Here is a 26,798-nt window from a genome sequence, read left to right as displayed (position 1 = left end):
ACGGCACCATTTGTGCCGAACATGCAGCTGTTTAAATCATATTCAAATATAGCGTAGTGGGATTATGAAACTTTTTAATCCTAATTCCTCAACTGAACCTTTAAAGCAGATCTATGGATGTATAAAAGTGTATAAAATCAGACCAGTTGCTCATTTTCTGAATCTAATTTAACCAGGAAAACATAGAAAATGACAGAGAGAACATGTTCAGTCAGGCTGACTTACAGCCAGAATAAGTCCAGGAATGATGTTCCAACAAGTCATAATCCAGATGTTCTTGGATGGCTCGAAAGATTCATTTCTACTGAAAAAGATGTGATCTGACAGGAAAACTTCTGGAAGCCCAACGACAACCAGAATAAGCTGAGAACAGAGTCTTAAGAGGTCATTAACTGAGTGAGGAAGGACTCCAGGGACGAGTGAAATGAGTTCATAAAATTCACTGAATCCTGTTAAATTGACCTTCGATGAGCCTTCAGCTCACTTCATGTTGTCTTTCAAATGTTAGCAAATGCTTTTGTATCTATAGATTTTACTGTTGAATAACAGATAAATATATGTTGTTAGATATATTATAACTGTGGCGTTCATGAAAAATTCATTTGTGAAAAAAATATTCCTCCAATCAAAAAACATTATTTTTAAGTAGTTTATCAGATAACTGTGAACATGCATTTATGAATAAAACAAAATAAATTAAACAAAATCAAATAAAACAAAATCAAATCAAATAAAAAACAAAACAAAATCAAATAAAACAAGATAAAATAAAATAAAACAAAACAAAATAAAATACAAAATAACATAAGATAAAATAAAATAAAACAAACCAAAATAAATTAAACAAAATCCAATCAAATAAAAAACAAAACAAAATAAAATACAAGATAAAATAAAATAAAACAAAATAAATTAAACAAAATCCAATCAAATAAAAAACAAAACAAAATAAAATACAAGATAAAATAAAATAAAACAAAATAAAACAAACAAAAAAAAAAAGATAAACTAAAACAAAACAACATAAAATAAAATAAGATAAAATAAAACAAAACAAAATAAATTAAACAAAATCCAATCAAATAAAAAACAAAACAAAATCAAATCAAATAAAACAAGATAAAACAAAATAAAACAAAACAACATAAAATAAAAGAAAATAAAATAAAACAAAACTAAATAAAATAAAATAAATGCAAACTGAGACTGAAACTAGCAGCAGCCACTTTCCTATATGCAGCCAATGATTCTGAGTTGTGTTCTTCATGAATATTTAAATCAATGTCTTTAACATTTTCATGGATTCCCCACCTGTTTGTGCACCTGAGGCACATGCACTGTGCACTTTTTTCTCTTTTCTAAATTTCCAACTGATTTTATCCATAAAACCTGGCAGAAATGCATTTACTCAGTCCTGCAAATTAGTTATAGATGACAGAAGGTTTAGTTGATCAAATGTCTCAGTTCACAGCAAAACAAACTATGAGTCTTTGTCATCAGAAAGTCTTGGATCCCACATATTCTCAGCGTGAATTTTTCAGATACAAACATAAAATAAGATGAGATGTTCTGAAAAAAAAAGAAAACCAGCAGCGAATCAGCTTTTTATCAGTTGTATATTAACACAAACGTGAACACAACATGAAGAAAATAAACACATCTGTATATCTGTAACAAAAAAGACTCAATAAATACAGACACGAATCAATCAGATCACACGTTTAAGCATATTAATCACAATTTTTGTACATTTTTACAAAAATAGAATCATCAGAGATGTGAAAACCCTCATTTTTCCACTTCGGAAAATAAATATTTGGTCAGCACTCGCCAACAAACTCCCTCAAAACACAACTTTTCCCACCTGGCACCGATGTTCAGTGAACACAGTGGAGCAGTTTTACTCACAGAACAATCAGAAACACATTTTTCTGCCATCTTTACAGAGAGCAACAACAAAGTCCATGCAAAACAGTCCGGGAAAAAAAGGCTTCATTATCTTCATGGCTTAAAGTTTGTGATGAAACATCAATGAGGAGAGAGATTGTTTGGTGAGTTAGAGACTCTACCAGGATACAAGAGTCCAACACTGCAGATCTGAGGTGAAGCAGCACAATAACCTTAGAAAAAAACCTGCCATATAGATTAATTCAATCATACCCTGATAAAAAGAACGCTGGGCTTTGATTGGCTCCCAGAAATCAGCTGGCAAACGTGCATACCTGGAACAGAGTTCAGCTTCATAAACTGCTGTTGCTTTTGCATATAAAGTAGCAGGTAACTATGGTGACGGGACTGAAGTTTTGGTCCACTTGAGGATCCTGTGGTGTGTCCCCCCCCCCCCCAGAGTCCTGAAGAATACAAACATGTACATCTACTGTGAAGCATCACAGATCGTCTGCAAAAACCAAAGGAAAGTACGTTAAGGGCCCACAGAGCTGTGAAAGATGTCCTCTAAAACCTCTAAAATACACCAAAACCTCCACAAGATGTTCGGAAACTGCATAAATTCTGCATAAATCTTCATTTCATCTTCATTTCATCATGAATTTAGCCTGAAAACATTTCAAACAAAGACTGTTTTACTTTGAAGGCCAAATTAAATAACTTTTCTGTGGAAGCTCATAATGTCTTTTGGATTAAACAGGTGAACAAATACGGATGACATCAATAAAAAGGTTAAAATAACGTAACAACAACAAATTCTGTGGTGCAAAGTCAAGATTCTGATTTTCCAGTTTTTGGCAGTGATTTTTATCCATAAAGTCTGCACACAAATATATGAAATTAAGTTTAATATCACAACTATAATTACATTAATATGTTTTCAGTGTAGAAAAGTTAAATGAAAATCACATTGAATATAATGTAAAAATCTAATTTTACCATGAATGCCAGTAAAAGAGTCACATTTTGTCCTGTTCACAATAACAATATATTTTCATCTTCATTAATGTTTTATTTCTGCTGCTACAATCAGTCAAATACACCACAACTATGTTTAAATGCTCCCCAAATATCTGATTTCCATAAAAAAATCGAATGTTAAACATTTAAAATTCATTCATTTCAAAGTTTTGCATATAGGAAACAAAAATAACCACAAACGAGTCAGTTCTGTAAACGGAAACGATGCGTAGATCTTAAACTTTTTACCCTGTGAAGCAGAACCAGAAATAATCAACAGTAACTGGGCTGAGTGGAGCGATTTCTGCAGTAATCAGATTACATATAAGTCTCATTTTTAAAACAGAGCTCTCAAATTTAGCTTATTTTTTGTAAATTAGCTGCTCTTAAGATGCATGAAGAGGTTCGAGTAGATCAGTAATTATATTACAACCAAAAAAAACTGCATTTTACAGGAAAAAATGGTTGAAACTGAATAATTACACAGTTTTCACTCTTTCCAAAACCAATATAAATATGTTGTTTTCCATCATTTCACTGATTTATTCTCCATGTATGAAAAATGTAAAAATGTTTTAAACGTACATAAAGTGTGTTTTAAAGGTGAATAAAAAACATGTTTCCACTTGTGTTCGGTGGAGTTTTTTAGCTGAATTGCAATAATATCTGAAACTGTAGAAGAAGAAAGTGGCGAGCAAACTGAGCAATAAAAACAGTTTGTTCAGGAAACCTGGAAATCTGGCAGTAAATGAAACTCTGAGTCCCTTCGGTTCATTTATGATTCACTGTCAAGATGTCCGAGGACTCGTTCGTCCTCCTGTTTCCGCTGTTTTCTAAGCTCCGCCCCCTCTGGCTGGATAATGGGCAGAAGCTGATTGGTGCCCCTCAGGTTATGCAAATCCTGATAAACATCCCAGCACCAGGATGCTCATTCTCTGCTAATTCTGACTAAGAGCTTGAGCAAAATGCCTGTAAATGCAAACCTTCCCTTATGGCTTATCATCTCTCCCTGGAGCTCCTGCTGAACAACCTTCTCAGCAGCTGGAGTCCTCGCTCCTGGCGCCTCCTCCTCCGGATTTGGAGGCAGCAGCCGACCCAACAGCAATTTGGCAGCCATTGGTGACGTGACTCATGACTTTCTGCTTGAGCTGAGCAACCTGCTCCCGCAGCATGGCGGCGGTGGAGGCTAAATCCGAGTTCTGGTTCTTCAGGACCTTCACCTTCTCCTCCAGCCTTGAAATTCTCTCCAACTTCCTCTTCCGGCATTTGGAAGCAGCGATGCGATTGCGGAGTTTCTTACGTTCTGCTTTGATTCGCTCCTGCGTCTCCAAGTCAATTGGGGAGAGGGAGGGTGGGGAGGTGGGGTCTCCAGGTGGGTGAGGGACCTCTGGGACGGTCTGAGGAGCATCCAAGCCTCGAGGATGAGGCTGGTGGGCTCCAGCTCCACCGTAGGCCATCTGCCCTGCAGAGTAAGGAATCTGGCCCGGGTTGTAGCTGCTCAGGTTGGTGTAGACGGGCATATCTCCCCCAGACATCAGGTTCCTCTGATAGGACGCCTGCAGGGAGACGCTGGAAGACGAGGAAGGCGACATGGACCCACCTCCCACCAGCTGGTTCTGCTTGTGAAGGTCTGCCAGCGCCTTAACGAAGCCGTCTGCAAACCCCTCCTGCTCATTGGTGGCCTGGCTGCGGTAGATAAAGGGGTTGGTGGAGTTGGACACTGGGCTTGTGGTGACCAGCCCTTGGTTGGACTGGATGATGAGATGTTCCAAGTCGGGGGACGACAGCTTCAGCAAGTTCATGTCTGCCGAGGACGCCGCCGAGGACGCCGCCGAGGTCATCATGCTGCTGTTGCCAGCGAGCCCCAGATTATTCGGGTTCCCGCCCCTTCCTGCTGTAACGCCACCACCGAGGAAGTGATGGCTGCCTGCCACCGACATGGTCTTCTTACTCATCAGCATCTTGTTTCCCGGGTAACGCTCGTACTCCACAACCTGGCTGAAGCCAGGGACAGCGGGAGAGTCGTCATGGTAGAAGGGAGTCTCCATCTTGGCCGTCATTGACAAAGAGGCGCCTCAGAGGAAATCTACATAATCAGATTAACCTGAATGCCGAAGCAGATTGAAAGGTTCCACTGAGTTTGCGGCTGGGGGATGAAAGGATGAAGAACAGCGGTCTGCGGGAGAAACGGACATGTCAGGGAGTTGAAGAAGAGGCCAAGTACAACAGAAAGCCTGCTGATGTGCAAAAGGTCAAGTGCTGCTGACACTAATGACTCCACGCTGTGCACGTGCGTGTAGTCTGTGCACGTGCGTGTAGTCTGTGCACGTGCGTGTAGTCTGTGCACGTGCGTGTAGTCTGTGCACGTGTGTTCATTTCCATACTGAGCTCCAACACCTCTCTGTCTCTGCTGTTTAAGGGATTCAGAAACTTCTCAAGGTCACAAATAAACTTAAAATCGAAGAATCTTTCAGGTTTAATTACAGCCGGTAACATTTTTCTGCTTTATTTATTACTTATATTTTAATTATATCTATTTTTCAACCTTTTTATCTCTACTTTGACGGCAGAAACAGTCTGTGTGCATCAGGTTTTCATCACAAGCTGAATAAGAATAAAACACGTCTCAGGACTTTATGACACAGTTTCATGATGTTCGACATCATGTTGATTCAATTTCAATTCAATTCAACTTTATTTATAAAGCGCCAGATTACAACAATTGTCATCTCAAGGAATTTAAATAATAAAGTCCAATTCAAGCCAATTGGAATTCAATTCATTTTAATCATAATCCAATTAATTCATATGGAGCCAATTCAAAAATAATATCCAGCTAAGGAAACCAACAGATTGGACCGAAACTTGTCTTCAGTCCAATCTCCCGTCCTGAGCCTGAGGGACTGTGGAAAGGAACGACTCCCTTTAACAGGAAGAAACCTCTGGCAGAACCAGAACCAGGAAGAAACCTCTGGCAGAACCAGGACCAGGAAGAAACCTCTGGCAGAACCAGGAAGAAACCTCTGGCAGAACCAGGAAGAAACCTCTGGCAGAACCAGACTCAGGAAGGAACCTCTGGCAGAACCAGAACCAGGAAGAAACCTCTGGCAGAACCAGGAAGAAACCTCTGGCAGAACCGGAACCAGGAAGAAACCTCTGGCAGAACCAGGAAGAAACCTCTGGCAGAACCGGAACCAGGAAGAAACCTCTGGCAGAACCAGGAAGAAACCTCTGGCAGAACCAGGAAGAAACCTCTGGCAGAACCAGAACCAGGAAGAAACCTCTGGCAGAACCAGAACCAGGAAGAAACCTCTGGCAGAACCAGAACCAGGAAGAAACCTCTGGCAGAACCAGAACCAGGAAGAAACCTCTGGCAGAACCAGGAAGAAACCTCTGGCAGAACCAGAACCAGGAAGAAACCTCTGGCAGAACCAGAACCAGAACCAGGAAGAAACCTCTGGCAGAACCAGAACCAGATCGACGCACACGTTTAAAACTCCTTTAACATTTGCTCTCACTCACCATTTCTTTCCTTCCTTCTTTACTTGCAAATGGTTCAGATTAAATCCCAGGGTAAGGGTTTGAATTAGTACACATGGTTTGGTTTACATGTCACATAATACATGGTAAACATTTTACTGTCCATGGGTCACTGTCCTAAAGAACAACACCCTGAGGATGTGGTACCATCCCAACATGGATTCCATCACCGCTACACTTTGGACATGTGGAAAAAGTTACCAATCACATGCTTTCTGGTGGAAAGAGGACAACACCGAGTGTCTCAACATGATGACTCATCCCAAAGAAATCCCTTCCAACATGTTACGTGACCTCCTGCAGTTGTGAGTCGGTGTGTTTTTCTTGCAGACAGACCTTCCTCTGCAGCTCCCTTATTTCCTCTATTTTTGCAGCTTGTTGTTGGGCTGCAACCTTCCGTCAGAGAGAGATAAGACACCAGCCCATAAAAACAAAGGCAGCAGTTCAAATCTCCATCCCTCTGCACCTGTTCATGCTGGGCTTTATGTCTTTGATCTGGTGCTTTGTTCTGCGTCTCGTCATGGATTCTCTTCCTATTTCTGGACGTCACGACTACAAGTAAAGATGAAGATAATCTGAACAAAGCACAAGACTTTCAGGACAGCTGTCAATCTGTGTGGAGTGGACGTCCCAGCAAGGTCACCCCCAAGGTGAAAAAGCCCAGAGCTACATCTCAGTTAGCATGTTAAAGGTTAAAGGTCACCCCAAGGTGAAAAAGCCCAGAGCTACATCTCAGTTAGCATGTTAAAGGTTAAAGGTCACCCCAAGGTAAAAAAGCCCAGAGCTACATCTCAGACTCTACAGGCCTCAGTTAGCATGTTAAAGGTTAAAGGTCACCCCAAGGTGAAAAAGCCCAGAGCTACATCTCAGACTCTACAGGCCTCAGTTAGCATGCTAAAGGTTAAAGGTCACCCCAAGGTGAAAAAGCCCAGAGCTACATCTCAGACTCTACAGGCCTCAGTTAGCATGTTAAAGGTTAAAGGTCACCCCAAGGTGAAAAAGCCCAGAGCTACATCTCAGACTCTACAGGGCTCAGTTAGCATGTTAAAGGTTAAAGGTCACCCCAAGGTGAAAAAGCCCAGAGCTACATCTCAGACTCTACAGGCCTCAGTTAGCATGTTAAAGGTTAAAGGTCACCCCAAGGTGAAAAAACCCAGAGCTACATCTCAGACTCTACAGGCCTCAGTTAGCATGTTAAAGGTTAAAGGTCACCCCGAGGTGAAAAAGCCCAGAGCTACATCTCAGACTCTACAGGCCTCAGTTAGCATGCTAAAGGTTAAAGGTCACCCCAAGGTGAAAAAGCCCAGAGCTACATCTCAGACTCTACAGGCCTCAGTTAGCATGTTAAAGGTTAAAGGTCACCCCAAGGTGAAAAAGCCCAGAGCTACATCTCAGACTCTACAGGCCTCAGTTAGCATGTTAAAGGTTAAAGGTCACCCCAAGGTGAAAAAGCCCAGAGCTACATCTCAGACTCTACAGGCCTCAGTTAGCATGTTAAAGGTTAAAGGTCACCCCAAGGTGAAAAAGCCCAGAGCTACATCTCAGTTAGCATGTTAAAGGTTAAAGGTCACCCCAAGGGGAAAAAGCCCAGAGCTACATCTCAGACTCTACAGGCCTCAGTTAGCATGTTAAAGGTCAAAGGTCACCCCAAGGTGAAAAAGCCCAGAGCTACATCTCAGTTAGCATGTTAAAGGTTAAAGGTCACCCCAAGGGGAAAAAGCCCAGAGCTACATCTCAATTAGCATGCTAAAGGTTAAAGGTCATACATCTCAGACTCTACAGGCCTCAGTTAGCATGCTAAAGGTTAAAGGTCATGACAGCACAGTTAGAAAAAGACTGAACAAGGATGGCTTGTTTGGAAGGGCTGCAGGAGAAAGCCTCTCCTCTCTAAAAAGAACATGGCAGCACAGCTTAGGTTTGCAAAGCTGCATCTGAACAAAGCTCAAGACTTCTGGAACAATGTCCTTTGGACAGACCAGAGCAAAGTGGAGATGTTTGGTCCTAATGCACAGCAGCACGTTTGGAGGAAACCAAACACAGCATATCAGCACAAACACCTCATACCAGCTGTCAAGCACGGTGGTGGAGGGCTGATGATCTGGGCTGGTTCTGCAGCCACAGGACCTGGGCACCTTGCAGTCATTGAGTCCACCATGAACTCCTCTGGATACCAAAGTATTCTAGAGTCAGATGTGAGGCCATCTGCCCCACAGCTAAAGCTGGGCTGAAACTGGCTCATCAACAGGACAAAGATCCCAAACACAGCAGCAGATCTACAGCAGAATGTGGGAAAAAGAGAAGAATCAAGGTGTTGCAATGGTCCAGTCAGAGTCCAGACCTCAGCCTGACTGAAATGCTGTGGTGGGACCTTAAGAGAGCTGTGCAGAAACCAAAGCTGCAAACCTCAATGAGCTGAAGCAGCGCTGGAGAGAAGAGGGCCGAGATTCCTCCAGAACCATGAGAGAGACTGATAACGTCCCACAGGAAACCATCACTGCAGCTCACTGCTGCTGAAGCTGCTGGATCAGGGGTTCACTTAGTTTCACACTCACTGCTGAGTGAAGACAAGTTTCAGTGCAATCTGTTGGTTTTCTTAGCTCGGATATTATTTTTGAATTGGCTCCATATGAATTAATTGGATTATTTTGAAATAAATTAATTGAATTTCATTGGATTTCGATTACAATGAATTGAATTCCAATTGGCTTGAATTGGTCTATATTACTAAGTGCCTTGAGATGACATTTGTTGTAATTTGGCGCTTTATAAATAAAACTGAATTGAATTGAATTGAATATGCATCCAGATACGCTGAGTTCTTCTATGATAAAACTGAGATTTCTGAAGAGTTTTGGGAGGAGTTTAGATTTGACGAATCACAGTGATTGAATAAAAACAAATTGATTTTAATCAAGTATCTCCCCAGATTATCAGATTGGGTCCTGATGCTCTGCTATACTTTAACATTACTGTATTTCAGGAGGAAATATAGTACATTTATGGTACTTTTTACTGAATAACATTTACCTGAGAACTTAAAAAATTAAAGCTGCTCAGTTTTAATTGAACCAAGTTATTTATTAGATAATAGCTCAAGTAAGTTTTCATGTGATAGAAGCAAAATATATGAAATATATTCATAAAATATGTGAAGTTGTTGCTTTTCTTTCCAATAATTTAGCTTATTTCAGGTTTGGATGAAGCAAACATTGCGATCGGGTCTCTTTGAGCTCAGGGAAACAAAAAGCGAGTATAAAGCCCATATGTGGAGGTCCTGGGGGCTAATCTCCCCCCCTGCTGTGCCCCCCCGGCTTCAACAAGGAGCTGAAGCTGTATTCTGCTCACAGCAAAGTGAAGCAACAACACGGCTTTGATTCAAACAGCCTTTAAAACACATGTGGACCTGCAAATCCATCCGTCTGAGAAGGTCAGCAGCGCACTTCTTCAAATCAGCTTCCACTTAAAAGCTATTTGAGCTGCGATCGCACCTCTTCTGAGAGGAAGTCACCGTTGGTAAAAGAATGACTTTACATCGTGAATAACTCTTAAATCATCTTAAAGGGAAGAACTACTGAGTTTGTTGGTGAGCAGCACTCAGAAACCTGAATATGATGAGCACTCGCAGCTCTATTCTACCTTATTTTCGCAGCGCTCCAACAAACACACTCAGGTTTGTCGAAACTAAAGATTGCTTATTGTGGGACATTTATTTATTCTATTTATGGTACAACAGTCCAATGTTTACAGCCTGATGAGCAGCAAAGCCTCCAGTTCATACAGACAGGCTGGATATGTGCATTTAAACTCAAACCAGTGTTTTATACAAGATATTATGTTATGTTTCCTTGAATAAAAATACAGTTTTACTTCAGGATATAAACCCAATATTTGATATAAGCGCCCTCTGGTGGACAGATTGGGCAACACCACTTCCACATGTCTTCCACCATGTCAACATGTCAACATTTTTTATTCTAATCAGCCAACATGTGACATTCTTCATATGCAGAACACTAAAATAAGACAACATAGCCTCAGCCTTCATGAGTATATCAGGTTTAACTGCGCGCGCCACTGATAAATATTGGATTTCTTCATTTTGTTAACGTCACTTATCTGTGAGCTGGCGTTGCTGTGAAACTAAAGTTTTGTTTGATTAATAGCTGAAGCTCTTACAGCTCAGAGGCGTATTAAGCTTCTGCAATAAAACCCTGCTCACGTGTTACTGAAACTGTGTAAAAAAATAGATATAATCAAGTCAAATGATCAATACATCAGTCCAGAGTCAATTATTTACTCCAAGTGTTAAATAAGCAGCATCGTTATTAACAGTAAGTCACAAGTTAGTTTTCATTCAGAGGACCGGTGTGGTCACCTATCAGCTGCTCTCATCCTTCCATCAGATACGGAACCAGCGCGGTCAAGTTCGCGGACAGACCCACCTTCAGAGCATCATGTTCCCGGCCGAGCAGCCGCAGCACAGCGGCGCGGAGCTTCGTGAGAGTCCGGCATCAGCGCGGAGGACCGGAAATATGAACCCAAACAGTGCTAAATAATGCTTAATACTCACAGAGAGAAACCCAGAGCTGCACAGCGATCCGATAGCAGCGAGTCACAGAGAGCGGGCTGAGCGCGCGCGCACACAGGCACGCGCACTCACGGACAGACACGCGCTCTCTCTCTCCTTCACAGTGTGACTCACTCTGATGTTTTCTGTTGAAGAGCTCCTGATGAAGGCATTCGGATCAGGTGTTCACTTACTTTCTAATAAGTCTCATAAAAGTAACTGAACTGCGGGAAGTCATTCAGCTGGATATTATGGTTCTGTTGTTACCAGCAGGAAGCCCAGAGAGCAGGTTAACAACTTTAAACAGCAGAAACGCGCGTTAATAACAAGGTTTCTGAAAAGAAAACAGATGTTTTAACATTTAGAGATGATTTTACATCAGATTTAAGGACATTTTACATTTTATTATAACAGCAGCAACATTATAAATGCAAAGTAAAGGATATACTAACTATTTCAGTTGCTATGTCTGACTTTAAGCATCTCAAAAACTGAAATCCATCATCTTTATTAGCTGTTTTTGTTCCTGATTTCCTTCTTCAAACATTTCTCCGCAGAACTCAGAGCCGCCGTCAGCCTGATCCTTTGGGCCAATGTTTCATGAAAAGGCCCAAAGATCATCTGTCATGTCCAGCTGAGCATCTTTACACCACCTCACAGGTGCGCGCGTGTGGGCGAGACACACAAAGAGCGCGAGGCATAACGTGGGCTTCCTTTCCAAACAGCCCGCCGTGACGTCACAGCGATGCGCGACTTGTCTCCGCAGCACAGAAATCCAGCAGGTGACTTCCTCACCGCTGTTTGCGTTTCATTTCTGCAGGAAGGAGCTGAGAAGAACTCAGAAAGTCCGGTTCTGCAGGAAGGAGCAGAATCAGAACTCAGAAAGTCCGGTTCTGCAGGAAGGAGCAGAATCGGAACTCAGAAAGTCCGGTTCTGCAGGAAGTTTCTTCTTCTTTTCAAAAAACCAGAACGACCGGATTTTATATGAGACTAAGATTGAAATAAACACCTGGGATGGTGCAGGTGAATATAGTGAGTTTATTAATCTACTTCAGACTCATTTCACCTCAGTTTCAACACATTTATTATTAATATTGAAACAACTTTTGATGGTTTGCTGCTGATCATCCTGCTGTAGAAGCAGCAAATAACTGGAATAATTCAATTAAAGAAACGGATGAGTCACATTATTCAACCTGATCAAACTCTGATTTTAATCTCTTCCCGTTTATAGATTAATAAACTTCTTCATTATTGATCCTGAGGACGTAGAGATCGTTTAAAAAAATAAAAAATGTTCAGTTTTTTTTATTTAATCAGAAATTTGTAGCATGAGGGAGAAAAATCAAAGTGTGTAATTAAGCCAAATAATTAAATTTATCTCGTGTTTTCCCTACATGCAGCAAAACACGAGTTTATGTCTCACAAACAGATTGTTTTTGGACTTCAACTTCTAATTAAAGTGGTTAAAATGGTTCAAATAGAAACAGAAGCATTTTACATGGATAAAGTGCCGTAACTTCCACAAGTTTCCACTGGTTCCCCAGTAACGTCAAAGTTATGGCAGCTCTCCAGGAAATAGTCGGTGTAAAAGCCGTCCATCAGAGTGTGAGAGTCTGTGTGTCAGATTATAAACTGACTGAGAGTTCATGAGCTGTCGCACTCGCCACATGTTTGCATCCAGAGAGAAACTAATTTCCTCTGGGGATATTTGGCCCAGTCAACAGTCCTCTGGAATGTAATGGAAAAGAATCCGTCTCACACATCTGAAAGTTATCAGCTAACATGACATCATCTGAACAAACAGACACATGACATCATACCACGAAGGAGAAAGAGGAAAACAGACTGCGGGCGAGGAGGAGAAAGCAGAGGACCGACTTAACTTTTCACACTTGAAATAGCTTCAAATGTGAAACAACTAAACAGAAAGTCAGCTTCATCCTCACATGTTTTCAATTAAAAACGTATCAAAGGCAAATAGTCTGGGCCTCAGTACTTCTGAGGAGGAATGACAGGGATGGGATGGTTGGGAGACTGACCTTTCAGCAGAGTCTTGCTAAATGGAATGAAGAAGCGAACATGCTGTGACATTAAAGCTGCTTGTCTTGCCAAACATTTGCTTTTCTATAACAGCAGTTATTGGCACTGGCAGAGAAAAAGCTTGAATTCATAAATACACAGCATTTCAGTTGGGTTTAGGGCCACATTCTGCTGTAGATCTGCTGCTGTGTTTGGGATCTTTGTCCTGTTGATGAGCCAGTTTCAGCCCAGCTTTAGCTGGGGGACAGATGGACTCACATCTGACTCTAGAATACTTTGGTATCCAGAGGAGTTCATGGTGGACTCAATGACTGCAAGGTGCCCAGGTCCTGTGGCTGCAGAACCAGCCCAGATCATCAGCCCTCCACCACCGTGCTTGACAGCTGGTATGAGGTGTTTGTGCTGATCTGCTGTGTTTGGTTTCCTCCAAACGTGCTGCTGTGCATTAGGACCAAACATCTCCACTTTGCTCTGGTCTGTCCAAAGGATTATTGTTCCAGAAGTCTTGAGCTTTGTTCAGATGCAGCTTTGCAAACCTAAGCTGTGCTGCCATGTTCTTTTTAGAGAGAAGAGGCTTTCTCCTGCAGCCCTTCCAAACAAGCCATCCTTGTTCAGTCTTTTCCCAACTGTGCTGTCATGACCTTTAACCTTTAACATGCTAACTGAGGCCTGTAGAGTCTGAGATGTAGCTCTGGGCTTTTTCACCTTGGGGTGACCTTTAACCTTTAACATGCTAACTGAGGCCTGTAGAGTGAGATGTATGACCTTTAACCTTTAGCATGCTAACTGAGGCCTGTAGAGTCTGAGATGTAGCTCTGGGCTTTTTCACCTTGGGGTGACCTTTAACCTTTAACATGCTAACTGAGGCCTGTACAGTCTGAGATGTAGCTCTTGGCTTTTTCACCCTGGGGTGACCTTTAACCTTTACCATGCTAACTGAGGCCTGTTGAGTCTGAGATGTAGCTCTGGGCTTTTTCACCTTGGGGTGACCTTTAACCTTTAACATGCTAACTGAGGCCTGTAGAGTGAGATGTATGACCTTTAACCTTTAGCATGCTAACTGAGGCCTGTAGAGTCTGAGATGTAGCTCTGGGCTTTTTCACCTTGGGGTGACCTTTAACCTTTAGCATGCTAACTGAGGCCTGTACAGTCTGAGATGTAGCTCTGGGCTTTTTCACCTTGGGGTGACCTTTAACCTTTAGCATGCTAACTGAGGCCTGTAGAGTCTGAGATGTAGCTCTGGGCTTTTTCACCTTGGGGTGACCTTTAACCTTTAACATGCTAACTGAGGCCTGTACAGTCTGAGATGTAGCTCTGGGCTTTTTCACCTTGGGGTGACCTTTAACCTTTAGCATGCTAACTGAGGCCTGTAGAGTCTGAGATGTAGCTCTGGGCTTTTTCACCTTGGGGTGACCTTTAACCTTTAACATGCTAACTGAGGCCTGTGGAGTCTGAGATGTAGCTCTGGGCTTTTTCACCTTGGGGTGACCTTTAACCTTTAACATGCTAACTGAGGCCTGTAGAGTCTGAGATGTAGCTCTGGGCTTCTTCACCTCGGGGTGACCTTTAACCTTTAGCATGCTAACTGAGGCCTGTAGAGTCTGAGATGTAGCTCTGGGCTTCTTCACCTTGGGGTGAACTTGCTGGGACGTCCACTCCTGGGAAGATTGACAGCTGTCCTGAATGTTTTCCACTTGTGAATAATCTTTCTCTCTGTAGAACGATGGACTCCAGATAGTCTGGAAATGGCCTTATAACCCTTCCCAGAGTGATGGGCAGCAGCAGCTGCTTCTCTGAGATCATTGCTGGTGTCTTTCCTCCTTGGCATCATGTTAAACTGACAGAACTCCTGCTTTTATAGAGCTGCTCACACTGACTGAGGATCAGTTAATCAAATTAATTTCATTAGCAACATATGAATACTTTTCACCCTTTTAACTCCCATAAAAGCAGTAAGGATGGCCTTTATTTTTGGCTTATTTTTTGTAAGTAAATGATAACTTAGTGTACTTTGTCACATGCTTTTTTTCTAAGGTTGGATTTAAATAACTCTCAATCTTGTGAGAATCAGAAAATTTATTTTTGTGCTTATATTTTATTTTAAATTGGAACAGGGTGTATTTCTTTTTTTCTCAGAGTAAAGGAAACTAATTGATAGTTGACAGATGTTTTAGGACCAAGTCACCTGATCTGAAAAAGAGAAATCTAATTAGACTTTGGGTTTAAGTTTTCTGAGCTTCACTGGAGAAAGACAAAGAGAAGAAGATCCTCCTGTTGTTAAAGTCGAGCTACACACAGAAGCAGTACATTACATATTTTATTCCATTTACTCTTAAATGATTAAAAAAGGATGCGACAGAAAAGCCAAATATTTCTGAGCTGAGATCTTAACGAGGTCCTTTGCCAGAAGCTGCAGCTTCACAAAAAATGACCTGAGATATAGTGGAGGCCAAGAAGTAAATGTAAATGTAATTTATTTCTACAGCCCTTTATAACAATCCATTTCGGTACCAAAGTGCTTTAAAGCAGATAATAAATAAAGAAAAGAATAAGTAAAAAAAAAAAAAACAATAAAATAACAGTAAACGCAATAAAATACAGCAAAATTGAATAAGATAATATAAAAGTGTCACCATACTACTGGGTATTAAAAGCCATCTGAAATAAATATGTTTTTAGCTTATTCCAGAGCCTGGGGGCAGCAGAAAAAGGCTCGGTCACCCCAGGGCTTTTATTTGGACCTGAACACTTCCAGCTAAAGTTGATTTGTTGACCTCAGAGCTCTGCCAGGGTTACAGTTAAAAGCTCAGATAAATACGATGGGGTGAGGCCGTTAAGAGCTTTAAAAACAAACTTTAAAAGTTTAAAATCAGTTCTATAAAGGACAGGAAGCCAATGAAGGGAGTTAAGAACAGGAGTGATGTGCACAGGTCTGTTAGTGTTGGTTAAAGATGGGCAGCAGCAGCAAGTTGAAGGCGAGAAAAGTCTGGGAGACAAAGTCCATAAAGTGCTTTGCAGTAGAAGTAGAAGCACAGAATCCTTCAGGGATGCATCCAACTATAGTAGTTCAGTACATGTACTTAGATGCTCTCTGCTCCTGTCCTAAAATGTGTGACAGCTCACTTTCAGCTCAGAATCTTCTCTCTAAAATGCAGTGCTGGCGCCCCCTAGTGTCCACTGCTCACCATGCAAATGCCACCTGGTGTCATGACGTTATAAGTGGGTGGGTGTTAGGATGTTGACTGTATTTCTTCCTCCATTTCTCATCTCCAGCACTTTGTGGGCCAGACATTTTCAAACTGTAATGACCAACATTTCCTTTTCTGAAACAAATAGTTAATTTTCAACCAATAAGCACAGAAAACTATTATAAAATGACCCCACATTGAAATGTTGTAGCCCTCTCAAGTTAACAAAATCTAGTTGCAGACAAACACATCTGGTGCCACAGAAAGGTTTCATACCCTTTCAAGTTTTCCAGCCTGTTTTGTTTTGCTGTCATCTTAACTTTGATTCAGTCGTTGAGTAAATATACGACAGAAAAGTACATTTTGAATAATTTTACCTCAGTTTCCCCACCATCCATCCATCCATTTTCTATACCCGCTGAACATGAGCCACCGTTACACCAACAGGAAGACTGAGCTGCTGAAGAGCTTCCTGGATGATGAACAATCAGAGCACTGGCCCAACACACCAGCTGTGATCCAGCCTGTGGTCCCTGGTTGATGCTGCGTTAGTGTTGAAGGTCAACGTCACTACTCTGTATCTGACTGATGGAAGGCCTAATTTTTTAGTGGCTTTGGAGGTTACTTACAGACCAAAACACGAACTTACACCCATCTTTGTCCTTCTGTGTTCCACTGTCTTCTGACTAAATCAAGGTTTTGTTTGTTTTGTTTTTTAAAATCAATAAAACTGGTAAGATTAGATGGTCAAAGAGGGCTGGTGAAGGGAAAAAAGTGTTTTAAAGAATGATTTAAACCAACAGAACAACAAAGGACCCTTTTGTTCAGCATTTAAGAGGCTGGATGACAGATTGTGATTGGTCATCTGATGTCACCTCCATCAAACCTGCGTTGACTTCCTGAGCCGATAACCAGCATCATAGCACCGCTCAGTGAGATCTTCACGGTGTTAAAGATGATCTGAATAAGCTGAACCTGCTCTGAAGTTAACGCTCTGATGAGCTTTCTGAGGCCCAAAGTCACAGATCTTCTCCCATCAGTCCATCTCTGGATGTTTAAAGACGGTGGGTGCTCAGAACATTCCTCCTGCCCATAATTCACCATGTAGTTCTGGGATAAAGACACTGTCAGGAACTGGGGGAAAGGTAGGACCCAGATGCAGCTCTTTAACTTCCAAAACAAGGTTTATTCCAAAAAACAAGACAAGGCAAAAACATAAAGCAGAGCAGGATCAAAAATACTTAACTATGAAACAAGACAACGACTATGGCTATGAGGCAAAACCAGACTTATCTTTCTGTGACTCGGCATGAAGGGATAGTGAGGATTCTGCAGTGACTGAAAGGAAACCAGGAGGCTAAATACTGTGGGAGTGATCAGTGAATGAGGTACACAATGAAGCAGGTGAGGTGAGTGAACCGAGGGGAAAAACATGACCTGAAAACAAGATGATTAAACATAAACTGTGACATTAAACCTAAACTGTGACACACTGTTCATGACCTGTACCACCTGCTCTCTTTGGGCTTCAAACTGGACAGCTTGAGAAGATGTCTGATGTGATAAAGCAGATGGTTTGTATTTAAAAGGAGGAGAAAACACAGGAATAAAAAGTCACAATTTATTCTCAGTAAAAACACAAAAATTCAGAAAGTTGTGGAATCCATGATTCAAAGCTTCTTCAGAACTGCAGGTCCCATCAGGTCCATGAAATCCAACTAGAAGTCATAAATCAGAACAGTTCACATTAAAAAAATGACGAAAATGATTATTTGTTTATCCACAGAAATGAAGTTCAGATGACAACGTTTTAAAACTTACAGCCAGAGCTGTCCTGAGATCCCTGAAAGGTAGGGTCCGATGGTCCAAAGGAGGGGGTCCGATGGTCCAAAGCAAGTACTGATCTTAGCAAAGAAACTTAGAAAAACGTACACTAACAGACACACAAGGCTCTATCCCTCCAGTTCCGATACTTTCAGTGTGCTGTAGTGAGTTTTTAAAGCTCTTGCTTTAGTGAGGACCACCCACCGAGAAGGAGTTTCAGAGGGGAGTGACCGCCCCTTCACAGCCCCTAATTACTCTGATGGCCCAACCGAGGCTACTGGACAACAGGTTTTACCCACGGATGGGTTTCAGTCACTTGCTCAAAGCAAGTACTGATCTTAGCAAAGAGACTTCGAAAAACGTACACTAGCAGACACACAAGACTCAATCCCTGCTGTTCCGATACCTTCAGTGTGCTGTAGTGAGTTTTTAAAGCTCTTGCTTTGGTGAGAGGACCGCCCACCGAGAGATAACCAAGAAGAGGTTTCAGAGGGGAGTGACCGCCCCTTCACAGCCCCATTACTCTGATTTCTGATGGCCCAACCGAGGCTACTAGACAACAGGTTTTACCCACGGATGGGTTTCAGTCACTTGCTGAACAGCAAGTACTGATCTTAGCAAAGAAACTTAGAAAAACGTATACTAGCAGACACACAAGACTCAATCCCTCCAGTTCCGATACCTTCAGTGTGCTGTAGTGAGTTTTTAAAGCTCTTGCTTTGGTGAGAGGACCACCCACCGAGAAGGAGTTTCAGAGGGGAGTGACCGCCCCTTCACAGCCCCTAATTACTCTGATTTCCGATGGCCCAACCAAGGTTACTAGACAACAGGTTTTACCCACGGATGGGTTTCAGTCACTTGCTCAAAGCAAGTACTGATCTTAGCAAAGAAACTTAGAAAAACGTATACTAGCAGACACACAAGACTCAATCCCTCCAGTTCCGATACCTTCAGTGTGCTGTAGTGAGTTTTTAAAGCTCTTGCTTTGGTGAGAGGACCACCCACCGAGAAGGAGTTTCAGAGGGGAGTGACCGCCCCTTCACAGCCCCTAATTACTCTGATTTCCGATGGCCCAACCAAGGTTACTAGACAACAGATTTTACCCACGGATGGGTTTCAGTCACTTGCTCAAAGCAAGTACTGATCTTAGCAAAGAAACTTAGAAAAACGTACACTAGCAGACACACAAGGCTCAATCCCTCCAGTTCCGATACTTTCAGTGTGCTGTAGTGAGTTTTTAAAGCTCTTGCTTTGGTGAGAGGACCGCCCACCGAGGAGGAGTTTCAGAGGGGAGTGACCGCCCCTTCACAGCCCCTAATTACTCCAATGGCCCAACCGAGGCTACTGGACAACAGGTTTTACCCACGGATGGGTTTCAGTCACTTGCTTAGAAGCAAGTACTGATCTTAGCAAAGAGACTTAGAAAAACGTACACTAGCAGACACACAAGGCTCAATCCCTGCTGTTCCGATACCTTCAGTGTGCTGTAGTGAGTTTTTAAAGCTCTTGCTTTGGTGAGAGGTCCGCCCACCAAGAAGTGGTTTCAGAGAGGGGAGTGACCGCCCCTGATTACTCTGATTTCTGATGGCCCAACCAAGGCTACTGGACAACAAGTTTTACCCACGGATGGGTTTCAGTTTTAAAGACGATTTCAGCTGCCTTAACGAGCCACACAGCCTCACGGCAACATCCTAGACAAGTTTTAAAGACGATGTCAGCTGCCTTGTCTCGTCGGGCCATAGGTCTTTAACGATCCACACAGCCTCACGGCATCATCCTAGATAAGAGATATGATAGCAAAGTTTTAAAGACGATGTCAGCTGCCTTGTCTCGTCGGGCCATAGGTCTTTAACGATCCACACAGCCTCACGGCATCATCCTAGATAAGAGATATGATAGCAAAGTTTTAAAGACGATGTCAGCTGCCTTGTCTCGTCGGGCCATAGGTCTTTAACGATCCACACAGCCTCACGGCAACATCCTAGACAAGTTTTAAAGACGATGTCAGCTGCCTTGTGTCGTCAGGCCATAGGTCTTTAACGATCCACACAGCCTCACGGCAACATCCTAGACAAGTTTTAAAGACTATGTCAGCTACCTTGTGTCGTCGGGCCATAGGTCTTTAACGATCCACACAGCCTCACGGCATCATCCTAGATAAGAGATATGATAGCAAAGTTTTAAAGACGATGTCAGCTGCCTTGTCTCGTCGGGCCATAGGTCTTTAACGAGCCACACAGCCTCACGGCAACATCCTAGACAAGTTTTAAAGACTATGTCAGCTGCCTTGTGTCGTCGGGCCATAGGTCTTTAACGATCCACACAGCCTCACGGCAACATCCTAGACAAGTTTTAAAGACGATGTCAGCTGCCTTGTGTCGTCGGGCCATAGGTCTTTAACGATCCACACAGCCTCACGGCAACATCCTAGACAAGTTTTAAAGACGATGTCAGCTGCCTTGTGTCGTCGGGCCATAGGTCTTTAACGAGCCACACAGCCTCACGGCAACATCCTAGACAAGTTTTAAAGACTATGTCAGCTGCCTTGTCTCGTCGGGCCATAGGTCTTTAACGATCCACACAGCCTCACGGCAACATCCTAGACAAGTTTTAAAGACGATGTCAGCTGCCTTGTCTCGTCGGGCCATAGGTCTTTAACGATCCACACAGCCTCACGGCAACATCCTAGACAAGTTTTAAAGACGATGTCAGCTGCCTTGTGTCGTCGGGCCATAGGTCTTTAACGAGCCACACAGCCTCACGGCAACATCCTAGACAAGTTTTAAAGACTATGTCAGCTGCCTTGTGTCGTCGGGCCATAGGTCTTTAATGAGCCACACAGCCTCACGGCAACATCCTAGACAAGTTTTAAAGACGATGTCAGCTGCCTTGTCTCGTCGGGCCGTAGGTCTTTAACGAGCCACACAGCCTCACGGCAACATCCTAGACAAGTTTTAAAGACGATGTCAGCTGCCTTGTGTCGTCGGGCCATAGGTCTTTAACGATCCACACAGCCTCACGGCATCATCCTAGATAAGAGATATGATAGCAAAGTTTTAAAGACTATGTCAGCTGCCTTGTCTCGTCGGGCCATAGGTCTTTAACGAGCCACACAGCCTCACGGCAACATCCAGGACAAGTTTTAAAGACTATGTTAGCTGCCTGGTCTCGTCGGGCCGTAGGTCTTTAACGAGCCACACAGCCTCACGGCAACATCCTAGACAAGTTTTAAAGACTATGTCAGCTGCCTTGTCTCGTCGGGCCATAGGTCTTTAACGATCCACACAGCCTCACGGCAACATCCTAGACAAGTTTTAAAGACTATGTCAGCTGCCTTGTGTCGTCGGGCCATAGGTCTTTAATGAGCCACACAGCCTCACGGCAACATCCTAGACAAGTTTTAAAGACGATGTCAGCTGCCTTGTCTCGTCGGGCCGTAGGTCTTTAACGAGCCACACAGCCTCACGGCAACATCCTAGACAAGTTTTAAAGACGATGTCAGCTGCCTTGTGTCGTCGGGCCATAGGTCTTTAACGATCCACACAGCCTCACGGCATCATCCTAGATAAGAGATATGATAGCAAAGTTTTAAAGACTATGTCAGCTGCCTTGTCTCGTCGGGCCATAGGTCTTTAACGAGCCACACAGCCTCACGGCAACATCCAGGACAAGTTTTAAAGACTATGTTAGCTGCCTGGTCTCGTCGGGCCGTAGGTCTTTAACGAGCCACACAGCCTCACGGCAACATCCTAGACAAGTTTTAAAGACTATGTCAGCTGCCTTGTCTCGTCGGGCCATAGGTCTTTAACGATCCACACAGCCTCACGGCAACATCCTAGACAAGTTTTAAAGACTATGTCAGCTGCCTTGTCTCGTCGGGCCATAGGTCTTTAACGAGCCACACAGCCTCACGGCAACATCCAAGACAAGTTTTAAAGACGATGTCAGCTGCCTTGTGTCGTCGGGCCATAGGTCTTTAACGATCCACACAGCCTCACGGCAACATCCTAGACAAGTTTTACAGACGATGTCAGCTGCCTTGTCTCGTCGGGCCATAGGTCTTTAACGATCCACACAGCCTCACGGCAACATCCTAGACAAGTTTTAAAGACCATGTCAGCTGCCTTGTGTCGTCGGGCCATAGGTCTTTAACGAGCCACACAGCCTCACGGCAACATCCTAGACAAGTTTTAAAGACGATGTCAGCTGCCTTGTGTCGTCGGGCCATAGGTCTTTAACGAGCCACACAGCCTCACGGCAACATCCTAGACAAGTTTTAAAGACTATGTCAGCTGCCTTGTGTCGTCGGGCCATAGGTCTTTAACGAGCCACACAGCCTCACGGCAACATCCTAGACAAGTTTTAAAGACGATGTCAGCTGCCTTGTGTCGTCGGGCCATAGGTCTTTAACGAGCCACACAGCCTCACGGCAACATCCTAGACAAGTTTTAAAGACGATGTCAGCTGCCTTGTCTCGTCGGGCCATAGGTCTTTAACGATCCACACAGCCTCACGGCATCATCCTAGATAAGAGATATGATAGCAAAGTTTTAAAGACGATGTCAGCTGCCTTGTCTCGTCGGGCCATAGGTCTTTAACGATCCACACAGCCTCACGGCAACATCCTAACAAGTTTTAAAGACGATGTCAGCTGCCTTGTCTCGTCGGGCCATAGGTCTTTAACGAGCCACACAGCCTCACGGCAACATCCTAGACAAGTTTTAAAGACTATGTCAGCTGCCTTGTGTCGTCGGGCCATAGGTCTTTAACGATCCACACAGCCTCACGGCAACATCCTAGACAAGTTTTAAAGACCATGTCAGCTGCCTTGTCTCGTCGGGCCATAGGTCCTTCACAAGTTGCACAGCCTCACGGCAACATTCTGGATAAGAGATAAAAACGATGTCAGCTGCCTTGTCTCGTCGGGCCATAGGTCTTTAACGATCCACACAGCCTCACGGCATCATCCTAGATAAGAGATATGATAGCAAAGTTTTAAAGACTATGTTAGCTGCCTGGTCTCGTCGGGCCGTAGGTCTTTAACGAGCCACACAGCCTCACGGCAACATTCTAGACAAGTTTTAAAGACTATGTCAGCTGCCTTGTCTCGTCGGGCCATAGGTCTTTAACGATCCACACAGCCTCACGGCATCATCCTAGATAAGAGATATGATAGCAAAGTTTTAAAGACGATGTCAGCTGCCTTGTCTCGTCGGGCCATAGGTCTTTAACGAGCCACACAGCCTCACGGCAACATCCAGGACAAGTTTTAAAGACGATGTCAGCTGCCTTGTCTCGTCGGGCCGTAGGTCTTTAACGAGCCACACAGCCTCACGGCAACATCCTAGACAAGTTTTAAAGACTATGTCAGCTGGATGTTGAATATGCGAAAAATATGACAAAGGGGAAGGAGATCGATGATTAACAGGATAGGGCCGAGTACAGAGCCTTGGGGAACACCAGAGGAGAAGGGAGATTATTGGGATGTTAAGGTTTTCAACTGGGTGAACTTATCCAATTATCTAGAACTCTGGAACCTATTACATGTCAACTGACCAACTGTCAAATGTTTCACCACATCATTCTGGAACTGATCAGGCTTAGTGAGTTTCAAAAAAAAAAAATAAAAAAAGAGGGCTCAGTGCCCAAAAGGGGGGCGAAGGTCGCGGCGGCCAAGAGGCGAGAGGACAGAGGCCCGCGGCCAAGAGGAATGAAGGGCGCGGCGGCCAAAAAGATTGAAGGGCCTGAGGCCAAGACACAGAGGCAATAGTGTGGCATACCTTTAGATGGTCCCAATAATAATTGACCCAAATAGATTTTATGGACAAATTTATGACAGATGGTTCCTCTTGAGAGACGATAAAGCCAGATGAGGTGCAGTGGTCACTCAGCAACCCTGTAAAAAAAAATGGGGTTAAACCACTAACCTTAGAGAGCTCCAACCTGAAAGAAAAGTCAAGTTAGCCCACTAACCTCAGATCCAGATCCAACCTGAAAAAAGTGTGCCATACCTTTTATCCGAGATCCAAATCTAAATAAAATTTTGCTCCATTTGATTGAAACCTATTTTATGGACTATTTTATTGTCCTGTCGGGCCGTACGTCGGTTAACGACAGCTTATCCTACAGCTTCAGTTTTTTCCCCCCCATTGAGATTATTATATTTATAACACTGTTGTCTTTTGATATTTTAGATCATAAATTCTTCATTAACCTAAAATGAAGAACCAGGTTTTGGAAGTGGATGTTGAATCTGTGAAAAATCTGACCAAGGGGAAGGAAATGGAGGTGCTTTTAACACAATGAGGTCTGAACTGATTGCAACAGGCTCATTAGAATTAAGAACTTGTACAGTTTGGAGAGCGCGATAATGAGGTTGGTGTTAAACAGCAGCGCGATACACAGCCTTACAGTGAGTCTTATAAATAAATCCAGAGACTACGGACACCAGCGAGCACCCGACTATAAACACCAACTTTGTGAGTATGAAAAATAAAAAAAGGAGAGGGCTCAGTGCCCAAAAGGGGGGGGCGAAGGGCACGGCGGCCAAAAGGCGAGAGGACAGAGGCCGGCGGCCAAAAGGGATGAAGGGCGCGGCGGCCAAAAAGGATGAAGGGCGCGGCGGCCAAAAAGGATGAAGGGCGCGGCGGCCAAAAAGGATGAAGGGCGCGGCGGCCAAAAAGAGGAAAAGGCCTGAGGCCAAGACACAGAGGCAATAGTGTGGCATACCTTTAGATGGTCCCAATAGCAATTTACCTAAACCGATTTTACGGACAAATTAGCAACTAAACGGTTTTGATATGACAGATGGTTCTTCTTGGATGAGGTGCGGTCGTTACTCGGCAACCCTGTAAAAAAATGGGGTTAAACCACTAACCTAAGATCCAACCTGAAAGAAAAGTCAGGTTAGCCCACTAACCTCAGAGATCCAGATCCAACCTGAAAATCCCAGATCGAAATTAAATTCTGCTCCATTTGACCGAAACCTATTTTATGGACTAACCGGCAACTAACACGACCGTTTGGTATTTTTTGGACTGATAATAAATTTTAATGAGGTCCAGTCGTCACAGAAAACCTGTAAAAAAAGTCAAATAAAGACGCCAGACCAATAAAGACTCCAGACCAACACAAACAAGAAACTTTGTGGTATGAACTCTAGATGTAGTGCTGAGCTGTTATTGAATAAACGCTTCAACAGTCAGTTAAATGTAAATTAACAGCACAAATTTACAATTCATGTAAATTTGTGCTGTTAATAGAGAATTGAAGAAAAGACGTTGCGATGTTGGAGCGCAGAAACTTTATTTGGAAAAAAGAATAGACGAAGGACGCAAATAAATGTAAAAGAAAAGACTTACAGTTCGCTCATCTACCTGCGGGAGGAAGGTGGGGGGGGTTAATGGCACAAAATAACTAATGAGACAGTTAAAGTAACACGAGAGGGTGGTGCCCCCTCAAGCTGGGGGATGCTGCACCACTGTGATGAAAGTAAACCTCCATGTGAGCCCTGCACATGAATTTCATGAAGAGGCAACAAAAGATGTCAAGCTAAGCTGGACAGTGTGGCGCAGGACCAGAGGTTTTAAAGGTTCACAAACTTCTCCAGTGTTGCTTTAACTGTGGCAATAAGCTCAGACCTCATTGTGACATCAAATTAAATTTGGCCAACACGAGGCACGGCGGCCTCCCAAAACCACAGAAAAATGGCGCTTACTGGTTGTTGATCTTCAGATGTTCTGTCTGTGGAAGAAGGAAAAAGAAGGTTAAGTTTTACAGAAGCAGTTTGTGGCTCAACTGGGTTCAGAGGTTAATTCAAACAGACATTTGGGAGTTTTTAACCTTTTCATTGGTTTAAAAGCTCCATTTTGTTCAGAAGTGGAGTTTGTGAGCATTAAGCTACAGAATCTGGATGCGTTACAGCCGTAAACTTGAAATATATCACAGCTTCTTCTGCTGTATCAGACCAATTAAACTGTTTAAGAGTAATTTAAAACAAACTTCTGATAATTGGGATCATCCAGCATAAACAGTGAAACTTCTCCCTTTTCCACTAAATTTAACCCATTGTTTCAGTGTATTTGAGGGGAACAGATCTGCTCACATGCTTTTATTCAGTTATATCAAACCGATTTACATCAGAACTCAGGAAGCATCTGGCTGCAGACAAGATTTTATGCAGCCACATTCTTAAAATGAAAAAGCATTTCTGAAACTGCATTTTAATCTAAATTTTGGTCACGATTGGCTTCCATAGATTTTATTTTATGGAAAGCACTTTAATTATTTTGTACATGAAATGTGCTACAAATAAATTAGACTTTGACTTAATATCTGAACGGACACAGTTAAAGCACTTCATTAACTTTGGGACCAACAATTGATCCATTTGAGGTGTATTCGAAGCCCTCTTTAAACGTCGGCCATCTTGTCTTCAGGCAGGTTCTCAGAATTCATGTAAAATGTCTGCTGAGCCACGAACAGAACCTTTACGGGTTATCTGGTCCCAACAAAAGGCCGATAACCAGTCAGGGAATGTTTTATGAAATCAAATTAAACAGGATATAAGTACCTCTGGTTCTTCTTGCTCTGCCTTTAGTCTCCGCCCACTGTGCGATGCGTTCAGGTGCAGTCAGTCCAGCACAGTTCTGTTGATGAGAATCAGAGCAATCAAAACCAAATCAAAACCACATCTAACCAAGATGTTGGCACCAAGTTCAGACACATTG

General features: G+C 43.0%; 1 protein-coding gene across 1 annotated transcript; it reads right to left on the bottom strand.

Annotated features, from left to right (window-relative positions):
- Positions 1-1,852: 1,852 nt before the first annotated feature.
- On the bottom strand, positions 1,853-11,017 carry june (JunE proto-oncogene, AP-1 transcription factor subunit). Its single transcript, XM_072372403.1, has 2 exons — positions 10,890-11,017; positions 1,853-5,083 (listed from the first exon to the last, which is right to left on the bottom strand). The coding sequence occupies exon 2, from the start codon at positions 4,965-4,967 to the stop codon at positions 3,942-3,944; it is 1,026 nt and encodes a 341-aa protein (XP_072228504.1). The 5' UTR covers positions 4,968-5,083; positions 10,890-11,017; the 3' UTR covers positions 1,853-3,941.
- Between the last annotated feature and the right edge of the window lie 15,781 nt (positions 11,018-26,798).

This window comes from Leuresthes tenuis, unplaced genomic scaffold (assembly GCF_036924035.1).
Source record: "Leuresthes tenuis unplaced genomic scaffold, fLeuTen1.0.hap1 SCAF_19, whole genome shotgun sequence".
Lineage (NCBI taxonomy): Eukaryota > Metazoa > Chordata > Actinopteri > Atheriniformes > Atherinopsidae > Leuresthes > Leuresthes tenuis.
This window is presented reverse-complemented; position numbering and strand designations above follow the sequence as displayed.

Coding starts and splice junctions, on each gene's coding strand:
- june (XM_072372403.1), bottom strand. CDS start 4,967: ATGACGGCCAAGATGGAGACTCCCTTCTACCATGACGACTCTCCCGCT.